At 34.7% G+C, this 14,050-nt stretch overlaps 1 protein-coding gene across 1 annotated transcript in view; it reads right to left on the bottom strand.

Moving 5' to 3' along the window:
* Positions 1-14,050, bottom strand: part of LOTGIDRAFT_173242 (hypothetical protein) — a gene marked incomplete at both ends in the record, with an annotated part of 50,715 nt that overhangs the window by 3,623 nt on the left and 33,042 nt on the right. Inside the window, 2 exons of the mRNA XM_009050708.1 lie at positions 1,382-1,447; positions 6,559-6,647. Coding sequence (XP_009048956.1) covers positions 1,382-1,447; positions 6,559-6,647 — 155 coding nt within the window. The remainder of the gene's footprint in view (positions 1-1,381; positions 1,448-6,558; positions 6,648-14,050) is intronic.

The following is a 14,050-nucleotide window of genomic DNA, read 5'->3' on the forward strand; positions in this document are numbered from 1 at the left end:
TCGCTCTACAATTGATGTATTGAGTACTATTTTAACAGTGGTATTTCTNTGTCACTCTACAATTGATGTATTGAGTACTATTTTAACAGTGGTATTTCTATATCACTCTACAATTGATGTATTGAGTACTATTTTAACAGTGGTATTTCTATATTACTCTACAATTGATGTATTGAGTACTATATTAACAGTGGTATTTCTATATCGCTCTACAATTGATGTATTGAGTACTATTATAACAGTGGTATTTCTATATCACTCTACAATTGATGTATTGAACACTATTTTAACAGTGGTATTTCTATATCGCTCTACAATTGATGTATTGAACACTATTTTAACAGTGGTATTTCTATATCACTCTACAATTGATGTATTGAACACTATTTTAACAGTGGTATTTCTATATCGCTATACAATTGATGTATAGAGCACTATTTTAACAGTGGTATTTCTATGTTGCTCTACAATTGATGTATTGAGCACTATTTTAACAGTGGTATTTCTATATCGCTATACAATTGATGTATTGAACACTATTTTAACAGTGATATTTCTATATCGCTCTACAATTGATGTATTGAGCACTATCTTAACTGTGGTATTTCTATATCACTCTACAATTGATGTATTGAGCTCTATTTTAACTGTGATATTTCTATATCGCTCTACAATTGATGTATTGAGCTCTATTTTAACTGTGGTATTTCTATATCGCTCTACAATTGATGTATTGAGCTCTATTTTAACAGTGGTATTTCTATATCACTCTACAATTGATGTATTGAGCTCTATTTTAACTGTGGTATTTCTATATCGCTCTACAATTGATGTATTGAGCTCTATTTCTACAATGACAATATTTTGTAATTAAATATTTTTTAACGTAATAAACATCTTTCAAAACATTTTGTGGTATGGATTCTCCTCCATATTCCATACGAGTTGCCGTTATATTTATCGGTTTTCTAGCTGATTGACGGTTGGAAATTAGATAATAATAATTAATGTTTTTATTTGTCAATTGTAACCAAATTACGATCCAATCTAGGTTAGGGGTTATTAAAAAATAATTACAGAATTCTATTTGTGAAATGAATTAGGTAGAAATCCCCGAGACGCCGGATATTTCATTTGTAACAAAAGACAAATTTTTATACTTCTGTTTTCTTTCTTATTGAATTTTATACCAATTAATTTAAAGTGGCTAGCGCTGTTAGATTCTGTGTACAAAATGGTCTAGGAGTAGTGGTCTATCATAATATTCTGTTCCGTTGTTTATTGTGATTTTTTCCCTACACGTTGCTTAAAGGGAAAGGTTCGCCATCCGTTTGACCAAACGTACCTTAGTCTCATAATAAGAATCAGTAATATAGCTCACCGTCCAAATTTGAGCCTTTAAATCCACGTTTGAAAGTTACAATGACGACTCGTCTTTCTTGAAACTCTGGCATAAACAGAAAATATATATAGAAATAGAAAGTAAATTGAAAGGAATTATGCGACATACTTCTATTTACATTTTATGGGAAATTTGCCCCTTTAAACATAAAAAGGAAACCAAAGGTCCAAGAAATCAGTAGGTAGTCGCCATAATGCCTTCTGTTTGAAGATATTATAAACTGGGTAATTTAAGAAAGCGATCTATCATCTGAATAAAAAGAAAGACTGGTATTCACTGGAGTAGTAATTACCGGAATTTCTATTTAAAATCACACAATCTATTGATATCTCATCCATTATATACCAATGTTTTATTTATTATGGTTTGTTTCTAAAGTCTACCGTCATGGTGAGAGTCTAAATAAATACAAATCAAGTATATGTGGACTCACTCCAGTAAAACATTTCATGGATTGAATACGAATGTAGTCCAGGCTACATTTAGAAATCTTCTTTCTCTCTCCCTTTTGAGGTTTTTGCAAACCTATTTTTGAGTAATTTTTGGTCTAAATTTAGAATTTGATGTCTGAAATTGCATTATTTTTAAGATATGGTGAGATGATGAGAGACCTAAAGGCGGAAGGTTGAATTTCGTGTTTTAACATGGGAAGAGATAGCAAATGAATTAGTGGAGTGAGTCCATATGTGTACATTCAAGACTAATTCAATATTTTTTATTTCTATCGACGAATCGACATTGATTTGATAATTATGGTCGCAATTTGAAAATCTGATGACCTCGAATAAGTTATCTTACATCATTATTTCATCGCATAGGCTGTAACCGGATACTGATTGTCATAATCAAATATTACACATTTAGAGTCATTTTATATGCATACACTATTATCAGTCAGTTCCGATTGTTTCATGATGTAAGATCACGTGATTGAGAGAGAGAGAGAGAGAGAGAGAGAGAGAGAGAGCTCGGAGTGTGAATTTGGCAATGGACGATCTGTTTTGGATTTGTAATAAAAAAATTATTTTATCATCTCTACTTTGATTTATTGAACTTACGGTCACGGCACTGATAAACCTGGAAAGATCAGTGCCAATAAATTTGATCGGAGACCAGCTGGTAGAACTGTCAACCAGGGTTCGTGTGCCCTTGTACATGATACACGGTTATTTCAGTGTTTGAGCGATGATATAGCGGAGTCATACAGACAATATATCTTGAAAACAGATGAGAAACGGGAAATTACCAACCGGAATATTAGGATAAAGATGTCAAAGAAAGACAAATTATTTCCTTTTACACAGAAAAACAATCTAGGAACATGACCAGAGGGTCCCGTCATCACGGTGTCGTGGTCTCCCTGGAGAATATAAATGCCATTGATACTAGTTATTTGCTAAATGTCACCGCTACTTGGACCAGTTTTAAATTAGACTTCTACACGGCATGATGATATTATCTCTTATTATCCATTACCCCAATTAAGACATTCTTTCATACCCAGATTCAGCCCAGATGTGTAATTGCATCCGCCCAATAGCAAATAGGCTCCTCTCCCTCTCAATCATAAATATTCTTCAAGATTAAAAAATGAACCGAGAAGCCTAAACAACAATGAAAGAAGGGGTATCCGCGGCTTCAAAACGTCGCAAGGACTTCAAAAAGAGTTCGAAAGGTTCGGAACTACGGATCTTAATATAAGGGACTATTGATTTGATTTTAATCGAAAATAGCCAATTTTTAATCACTTTACAGAATGACGATCTCAGGCCTTAATTCGTATATAATTTCGATTGCGATTGCGAACGATTGCTTTATTACTATTTCTGGCATCTGAGCTGTGATCCATGTTCATAATATATATATTCTGTAACGGGAGGTTAATGAACACTGTGACAGCAATGCTATTAATGAACCCTGTAGGGGAATCTTTAAATGAACCCTGCAGGGGAAACCATTTCCTACATTTCCTAGCTACAACTATAAATGCCGGCAACAGATGGATACACCAAATGTACCTTACTTTAAAGTATGATCTTATACGTATTCGTCCCAAAATATGTGCATTTTGAGGGCTTAACCCGTTCAATCTCCCTTAGGAAACGCCAATGAAAAATACTGTCAAAGATTAACGACTAGAAAGTCACACGATGGAAACGTTAGATGTAAAACATCAAAGTAATTATTGACTTAGCTCCAATTATGATACAATTCGCCATCACGGTGTTGGTATAAACAAGAAGACAAGGTTATTGACCGACTAATAGAATAAAGATAAACGTGTTGATGAACTCTATCACCGATTTTCAGCCTGGGGTAGCAACAGACACAAGGGTGATTTTTGAAGGGGGTGGGAGGGGGTGTTCTGTCTTATCTAACACCTTCAACAAAACTATTGGATCTAGTTTGCTAATTAGTGAAATTGAACAAGTACAAAGGGGGATTAGTAGCCTTGTTGACCGGATTGCTGCTTTGAGACTTCCACTTCCGTACTACGGATGGACTGTAAGGTGCGGAAGCTGATAATTGCCTACTGACTAAAACCAAATATCCGGACTGATTCATCTTACAAAATACGATGTCCGTTGCGCTATTCTAGCAACTAATTGAAGTGGTCGTTATTACTGGTCTCTTGAGGAAAGTTTATTCTGTGTTTACCGCTAACAATCGCCAAGTAATTCCCTTTCCTCTGATGTGATTGTATATCAGAATGCCATTACACCTATTCAATAACAACCAGGTGAATTCGTTATCTCAATTTTGTGTACCATAATTCACTTATATACCATATTGAATTGAAACAAAACGTATACTAAGATATCCGCATTCGTTGAAAACGTTTGATATTTCAGGGTTGAAGTACAAGTCATAAGATTTAAACAAAATTGACTGATCATATCGTTTGTACAGACACGACACGCGAAATTATATTGTCCAACTAACTAGCAGATTGTGCTTCAGATAATAACAGTTGTCAGAAATAGTTAGACAATACCAAACTATCGTGTCAAACTAGCTAACAGTTTCTGCTTGATAAAATAGTAGTTTCCTATGCTCAGAATGGAATAGAGTACACCAAAGTATTGTTAACTCACTGAAATTAGCGCATACCAAACTATCTAACTGGTTATAAGGTTGCGCTTGAGATAATAACATGCCCGTATCTACAGGGATCAAAGGGAGTGGGTGAAATTCTGATAACTGACCTATTCAATTATTGCACCTAAACACCACAAATCATTTCAACTCCTGATATATTACTTTTACTTTCCGAAGAATCACATCTGGCTACAGGCCTGGATCATAACAGTTAACATTGATGAAAATGTATCAAAATTCGTAGTTCGAGTACAGTGTTTTGATTGCTAATAAAAAAGATACTTATTTAGAAATAGTATTTTCTTAATAATAGTCATTTACATCAAGAAGCCATCTTAAAGAGCTCTTTACAATAATAAAGCGTGAGAGGAATCGATTCAACCGACATTATTATAGATGTGGCCTAGAATAGAGGGGTAATTGGTCGCTATCAAGATTTAGGCCAAGTATATTACTGCAAGGTTATCGCCAAATTTATCAACTTCATGTAGCAACTGAAGTGTGAAATAACGGCCAACATTCTGACCAGCTCATCTCCTTGTGTCAAGGTTTTCCCTAGTGGCAATATGCACTTTAGGGTTATACGTTGATACGAGAAGCGTAACTGATGGTGGTACAATCCTTGGGTCAAGGTTTTCTCAAGTGGCAATATGTGCTATGTACAGGATGTAATTGGAGAGCTGTAATGAGGGGGCTGATACGAGAAGCGTTACTGATGATAGTATCACCCTTGGGTCGTGTTTTTCCCTAGTGGCAATATGCACTATGTACAGGGTATAGCTTAATAATTGATATATGAGCTGTAATGAAGGGGCTGGGACGAGAAGTATAACCAATGATGGTACAATTTCAAATGAAGAGTGTTTTGAAAAATTAATAACCAAAATGGTACCCCTGGAAAGTCGACTCATATTGTCGACACTCTAGTAAGAATACCCCATCCCTTCACCAACTTCACTCATCCCCACGTTACGTTAACAGTCTGATATTTTACAATCCATGCCATACTAAACTACTTACATGGAAATAACAAACACGAACGTAGTTCAGGGCCATTTTGAATCTCTACCTCGACTTAATAAGTCGAATCTATATAAAGGTTGTGATATATCAACTAAGCGTTCAACTCACATTTAAAGCCATTTCTGAACCTTTAAAGCCATTTCTAAACCCTTAAAAGCCTTAGATGAAATATAATCCAAATCATCAAAATTTATCAATTTAAGTCGAAAAAGAGTATGAAAATGGTTGTAAACTACGGCCGTGTGTGTTATTTCCATGTACGAACCATACGTAGTTTCGTATTCAGTCCATTCCCTTGATAATTATTAAGTGAACTTTTACAATTAACTTACAATTACAACCTGGACTTTTTAGAAGCTTTCGTTCGTATTTCAAATAAATTTCTTCCGGGTTTTTAATTGGATGACGGAATTATGTTGCACCAATAACAGATGCCTAGGGAAATTATTAGCAATTAATTGGAAAGACAGTAAATTAGTGACAATAGAGTAAACAGTTGAAAATATTCCATTGAGACTCTTCATTCCTTTGACAAAGAGATTTGTAAATAACAAAGGGTGATTCCAAGGATAAACTCAATCAATGTATTTAGCATTAAGTAGTACAAGCCAAGAGCACACGAGCTTAGTCCGAAACATCTGCGTCAATTCCCATAAAACAGGGTTTTCTGACCTTACTCTGAACGCTTTAAGATTGGCAAGATGCCTTTAAGCACACGAACGGGATTTGTCGCTGATTTTTGTCGCAGACTAGAGTTTTCTCCGACCGTCTGTGGGCACACGAGGGGACAGCAAATCTCCAATCGATCCTTTACGGTACGTCGATAATCAAGAGATGATCATGCAATTGAAGTAAAAACGAATCTGACAAAAACAAATTGGCGACAAATATCAAACCGGTTTGATGTTAAAAATCACGATAATGTTCAATTCTTGTGGCAAATTCTCAGCTTCGACAAAAACTGTTCGGGTGTCTGCAGCAGAAGACCCCATTCAACAAACCGACTATACCTTTTAGAAGAAATAGTGACTTACCATAAACGATTGGATCCATACAGGAATTGGAAACAGCGAATAGAAATAGACCACGCCGTAATTTAGGGTCCGTTTTAGCTGCTGATTCCCTGGAAGATAAAATAATACGATGATTACTGACAAATAATAAGGGGAAAACCCACTACGAACTGTGAGGTAGAGAAACCCAAAGTAAAGCAATATGAGAGCCTCGAATCCCACGATTCGTCATCGTTTTCAAGAAACGAGTCCCACATCACATGACTTGATTGGTTTAAAATAAAGTCATTAGAACAGGACTGTGGCAGAGAACTTGTTAGATTAGAATGGGGACAAAATATCAGATAAAAAAGAACAAAAATGCACTTTACGTCGTTATTATCAAATCGTGTTGAAAAAAAGAATTACTGTCTAGATATAAAACAAAAATTGACTTCACGCTTTAAAAAAAAAAGCCCATACATTTGCTGAACACTGGATTATGGATTTAGTCACCATCCCTGATTTTGTGGAACTGAGGTAATTAATCAGAAAATGATCAGTTTTCTAATTTTATCTACCAATATTTACATTACACCACGTTTTCACATAACCCGATATTTCACTACCAACCTATACCTTACTCTATATACAGTTAGCATTTCTCAAAACTGAAACCTTCGTCACGTTTTCAAAGCATTATTGAGACTTATTCTTCTTATATCAGTATCTATATCAACATAGAGATCAGTTTCGTAATGATCTTATACCTAGATGTTTGTCGGTAGTGTTACCTGAAAGGTGAAGTGTATGCAAGATTTATAAAAAAAAAAAAACAGAGACGGGCATTGGGAATATTTGTTTTTTTGTTGATATTGTGAATTTAATTCGTTTTTTTTTCGAACCTCTTCACGCTCTTCATGAAGAAAATGTGGAAGAAACAACCACTTGTTAGTGATAAAGATAAAAACTAATGATTACAAAGAACCGCTCTACAAGCCGGTTTAGGCTTTTCTTGGCAAAGATGACTGATTCATGGTCACCAGACTTTCATACGACAATCGAGGTTAGAACCCGCGACCACCATTTGTTCAACGTAACCAAAAACAAAATTTCAAATTAATTTCAAAAGCGTAAAACTAAACGATAGAGGTTATTGTTCGCAAACAAGATGCTTCAGTATAGATTTTAAGGGTTATTTCAAATAGATATTCGTTTGTCGGTTTTATTTACGCCTATTTTGCAATGACGGCTTAAATTCCGTTAATTTACCAAAATAGCCAAATTCATGCTTCAAGTAGTAATTCCAAACTGAGCTGTTAAAACAATATGGTGTATATTTCAACTGTTAGGGTCGATTTACATTTATTTATGGCGGCTTAATTTGAAATTTTAAACCAAATAGTATTATATTTTTTTTTTCAAGGCCTTAAAGATGGTTTTCAGTGAAAAATCCGCAAGCGCTCTGCAACTATGCACTATCGAATGGCAGCCATTGCTTTCTGTGTAATTCTGGTGATGTAATAATGATGAGCTTGTCGTTTGAGATTGCGGGTACTTCTAAACAAAGTCAATAAAAGAAAAAACCTGGTAAGATTTCAAATGATAATGAAATGCATGATGGATAAATCGATAGTCTCCATGAAAACAACGAAATTGTCTGAAAATGGACTATGTTTCGGGTCGTAATGTTACAAGTAATAGTAAAGAGTCTCACCCTAGAAGACACACGGATTCGTTCCATTCATATCCGAAGTATATTAAACTATATGAAAGCTGCAGAGACCTGACAATTGAAAGCTCTAATGCCAAGGTTAGATTCAATTTCAAGATTCATTTGCAATTGATATCAAGTAATTATTTCTAATGCTATAGTAGGCCTTGACTCCAGCTCATTGCTTTGATCATTAATATCCTTTATATTGATACAGATTTGATGACATTCAAGTTATTCCACATATTCCATATGTAAACCTTTCATAAATACACCCCCTCCCTCCTTTATCTTTATCTCTAATCCCCGGGACCCTTGGTTACCAAAAAGGGCAGGTGCTTCAAATTTGAAAATATTGCATGAGGATAGGAGCATGAAATATATAAATATGGTACATGCGGAATAAACATGACAAGATATTGACCTGTTCCGTTCCGCGACCTCCCACTAGCCTAGTTTTAACGCCTGCTGAAATATCTATATATTAAAAGACTAATTAAACTAGATCTTATATTCTAACAATCTATATATTTAATGATAATATTGATAAACGTTTTGACAATATATATTCATCCCAAGCTTCATTTATTATTTATTATATACTTCATCGACTTCTGATATTCACAAATTTTCTTAAAACAACAATTACAGTGCTTTATATTTGTTGTTGATAAATTTTGTTTGTATGTACATGAATTGGGCGCAATACAAGAAAGGATTTTTAGCCTAATTTAAACTTTATTCTCAAATCTAGCGGATGATGTCCATTGAACTAAGTTATATATCTATTGGTTTCTATTATTCGAGGTACTGTTCTTTTCATAACAAAAGAAACGTTAACATGAAATGGACATGGCAACAGTACCTCGAATAATAGAAACCAATCGGGACCAAAAAAAAGATGTCAGATTACGCAGAATGTCGGAATACTCAGATGTCGGATATATCACAGTACACTGTAATAACTGTCGATTTGATAAATTCATATACAAATTACAAAATGTAGATGTTTGATTTGGAGAAGAACATTGAAATATTTTTTTTATAAAATGATTGGGGGTTGTTTAAATCTTTTAGATTTGAAGGGAGGCTAAAACTCAATACATCTTAATTTCAGAGATTTTGTTTTAAAAATACTGAAACTATTGGCTATCTAACATGTTATCTTATATGTTGGGTTTCAGTTACCCGTAATACTTTTCAAAATGAAAATCGCTGGAAGCAATAAAATTGATTTTAATTTGAGGAAGTAATAAAAATGAGATCAACTACCTCAACGGAAATATCCTGAGGCTATGTATTCTTTTATTGACATGTAAACAGAACATTGAATATAGATTTATCAATAAATATACTATACTTGTCTGAACAAATCAAGAAGTTTTTCTTAATTTTTTCGATATTTTTTAATATAAGTGGAATATCAGCCTCAAACTAGTACTGTCAGACTTAGAATGTCTTAAAAATAATGGGAAAAATCAAAATAACTAATTACTTTGCTCAGACAAAAAATAAATATTATTAATCATACAACAGAGTATGTGATAACTCTAACGGTCAGAGATATCTATGGTAGTTGCAGTCAAAGCGTTCATTAGGTAAGGAGGAAGTAGGGGCCACAGACTTGTTAAGGGGGCTGGCTGGTAATTCTTTCGATTTTCCATATGTCAAATTTGAAAGTGGAGACGGTGGTTAAGCCGGTCAGCTCTTTTGTAGCCCCGTAGAAGCCTCACTGGTAGCAAAATGGTAGCGTTTGTGAAGGGTAACCATGAACTGCCTTACAAACGACAACCACTAAATTATAGTATAGTTAATAATCAATTCAATAATCTGAAGAAGGAAGTGGGCTGGAGGCTAGTTGCACTTAATGACAGTCAGAAATGAAGTCAACCGATCCTGCAGGTGAAACATCTGTTTTAGTCAATATGAATTGAACAATTATAGCTTATTGTATTGATTATCAAACAAACTGACATCTTTGTCAAAATAGATTATTAGATTGTAAATTTTAAAACACACCAAGCACATGTTTTTAGAGCTTTTGGTTTACAGAAGGATTTCCATGGCCATACTAACCTACCTACAGATTCGAGGGACAAGACAACTTTTACATGCCCGCCTCTCAGACAGGGAAATCTGGGCGGCAGATCCAGATACTATACTAAATACACTGTGAACTATGCCAGAATCGAACCTTATGTCTCAGTAACCACGGATCTAAAGGGCCGCTCTCCTGGAAAAATTGCCCACGTTGCATAATGTGTTTTCATTACTGAATAGAAATATCCCGGGATCAAACACTTAATTGGATTGTATAGAGGTTCTCTAAATGTTATATGTGTACGGGAGATCCATTTGCACTATTCCGATTTTCGATCAGACGTATGTTGTCGCAAAGTATTCTTTCTCATCCTTCGGGATTAGTGACATCATCAAACACTTAGTTTTAGTGGAATTGCAGGAACCACGATCGTCTAATTGAAAATTGGAAGGGTTCAAATTGATGCTATCAGTGACCCTGATATATATACAAAATTTAGAAAACCTTTTTACAATCCCTTTAAACTCATGGTCAGCTATCTTATGTACCGATTTGCTAGCAAAATCACCCGTATTCCACAATACATGGTACATTAGAACTTGAGCAGTAAATGAGGGTGTTAAACGTTTCGTTTCATGTCAATTATAAGAAAAAAGATCGAGAGTGAGTCATATTCTCATCAAATCAGTAAAATACAGAACGTGGCATTAGCTCAGAAGTGAATAATTATTGCGTTACATTTCAATTTTATTTAAGAGATTTGAAAAAGGTGGTCAAATTCCCAACAAATCAGGAAGTAACAGAATGTATCATTACACCAGCAGAAAAGTACACTTCATTTTCATTCAAGGGGTGTAGAGCGAGTTGATCATATTGCTAATAACCCATTAAATACAAAACGTGTCATTAGCCTAGGGACAGAAAAGCAGGAATTTAAATTCCCTTTTAATTCGACGATAAGGGAATAAAGTGACAAGGAGGGGGGCAACAAACCAGGAAGTAACAGAATGTGTCATTAGCTCACTTCATTTTCATTCAAGGGGTGTAGAGCGAGGTGATCATATTGATAATAGCCCAGTAAATACAGAACGTGTCTAGAGTAATGATATTGATGTTCAGATGTACTTTTACTTAACCACATTCAACAAATATTATCTCCTAATAAAATATCATTATAGGAGTGATATCTCTCGCCTAGTAGGAGTTTTACGATCTTTAATAATCACAAAATACAATAAATAGGCTCCATGATTCCAATAAATACATAATTTATTAACAAAATTCCTTGATTTAGTTTCCTATAATGTCTTAAAGTACATGATAGATTTCACCAACTGACTTTGTTATATCCGTAATCTATGCTTGATAGTTGATATCAACCTCCTAGAAACGTAGATTTTCGTCACCTCCTTTGCCACATTTATGTAGACAAATTGCACGGTCATTGGTAATGCTTTGGAAATGCAGTAAACTGTTATAATGATAAAATTGGATTATATTGACGCTCTGGGATGTTCCACTGAGGAGTAAAGCCGGCTTTTAGTCAGCTTTCGTTTGTTTCAACTGGGTAAATTGCCTAACCGTTATGGTAAGAACCAGCTGCACTTTACAGTGGACACGCGCTTATTATGTTGTTACTATGACGTACAGGAAAATTGGTGAGGTTTGTTTTAAGTTGTGTTCCTGGAATTGGTAAAGTTCGGTTCCTTTAGAGTTGTCTTGCGGGAATTGGTAAGGGTTGGTTCCTTTAAAATTGTCTTGTGGGAATTGGTAAGGTTTGTTTCCTATAGAGTTGTCTTGTGGGAATTGGTAAAGTTTGGTTCCTTTAGAATTGTCTTGTGGGAATTGGTAAAGTTTGGTTCTTTTAGAATTGTCTTGTGGGAATTGGTAAAGTTTGGTTCGTCTAGAGATTTGTTTCCGAAAATTGGAAAGTTTCGTCTGGAGAAAATGTTCGTCAAGAGTTGTGTTCAGAAAAAAGGTCAAACCTAGAAAATTAGTAAATATCATTTTGAGTGGCGCCTCAGAAATTTTCTAGAGTGACTTCACAAAATAAATAGAAAATACTTCTATATTATTTCAATTTAAACCTCGGTCCACTAATTTGATTGACATTACTATAGAATAGTTGAAGAAGTGCGATTCATTCACGGCGAGTTATTAGAAGGTATTCAAGCAGAATGTTGGAAATTGTGCAATCACAGAACAAGCATGAAGTGTCTTCATTTAATAAAATAGTTGTAAAAAGGAAATCAAAGGGTAACAAAGAGTATTGTGTTTTCTAATATATTTTTCTTTTATGTAACCATTATGACTTTCAGAGTTTTTAAAAAATCCTGTGTTATAGCAATGAAATGTTACTGCGACTTTTGAAAGCGAATCGATAGAATACAAGTCAAATAGTGCACTTTTACGGACGGAATTCCTGCAAAATTTCTAATTGAATAACTTTGATTAAACATCAAAAGTGTAAGTGAAACGGAAAATGTACAAAGTAATTTCTATATTATATAGTTCAAAAACTTAACCTTTATTAAGTAAATTCTCACTTTACATAAGCATGAGTTAAGAGTTTTCACGCATACGGGTCCAGAACTTAAAACACCATATCATCTCCATCTTATCTTCTAGAGCAACTTGAAGATAGTGACTAATTGTAACTGACCGACCGATCCACCCTCCCTCCCACCACTATAATTTGCAGTTTAACCGAGTGCTTCACTAACAAGAAAAATTTCCTTTGATCCTAAGGCATTTCATCCGAGATGAAAGTCTTTATCTTTTTTGACAGTCAACATCAACCGCCCAAAGTCACGAAAAACTAAGATACTTACTTCATGTATCAACTAATATGCTATAGCAACTTTTGATGTTCAGAATGAGTGATGAAAAATATCGTATAAAAATGAGTGACCGGTATCATAAACCTCTGGTGACGTCACCTCCATTGTTCTGGCGGTATTATATATCTCATTTGATACCTTTCAAATAAAATGCCGGAGGTAACCCCGGAGATTTCAAACATTTATAATATATTCGAGTGATTTACATATAATATCCCAGGTTAATTATCTCAACTTTTGTTTTTTGTAAACAATATTGTATTTATAAATATATATGTAGAGATACACTATGAAAAGGATTGGGGAACTGGCCACGCCTATATTACCCCTCTGTGTCAGCTGAATTGACCACGTTTGTAGATACGAGTTGCGCCCCTTTTCCAGAAAACTTTTTTTTTACTGTATATCTGATTCTTCATCATCATCATTCTTGTGGATAATTGTAGCTCCTCAAAGATATCAGTAGAGCTCACGTTGTGTTTTTCATGCTTAATATAAATAACTATTGTACATTTTACATAATAATTACAGTCAGGTACAATTGCGTCCGAACTGCGCAAATGGCGGCAAAACATGTGGTTTTTACCAGGGTTGCGCCCCTTGGCGGAAATGTTTTAAGACAACTACCACTTCCAAAACATTCAGACAACAATATTTAAATTGTCCGAAGTATTCCACACTTCTACCATCCAATGGCAAAGCCTAATTAGTCAGTTTCCGGTCAAGTGTGATATTCATCCGTTTTTGACTGACAGGATGAATGCAGAACACTGAATGCCGGTGGTTTACCCCAGCACGTCGTTTAATTACATCATTTTTCACCAGCGCAAGTTAGTGTTTCTAAGAACCAATCGGCTTCGACTTTCGGAGTATTGTAGAGAATCAAAGTTAAGATACACGCCTAATTTTCCTAGTATAACAAATGGTAAGTCTAGCTCA

The sequence above is a fragment of the Lottia gigantea genome, assembly GCF_000327385.1.
Source record: "Lottia gigantea unplaced genomic scaffold LOTGIsca_153, whole genome shotgun sequence".
NCBI classification, from domain to species: Eukaryota; Metazoa; Mollusca; class Gastropoda; family Lottiidae; genus Lottia; species Lottia gigantea.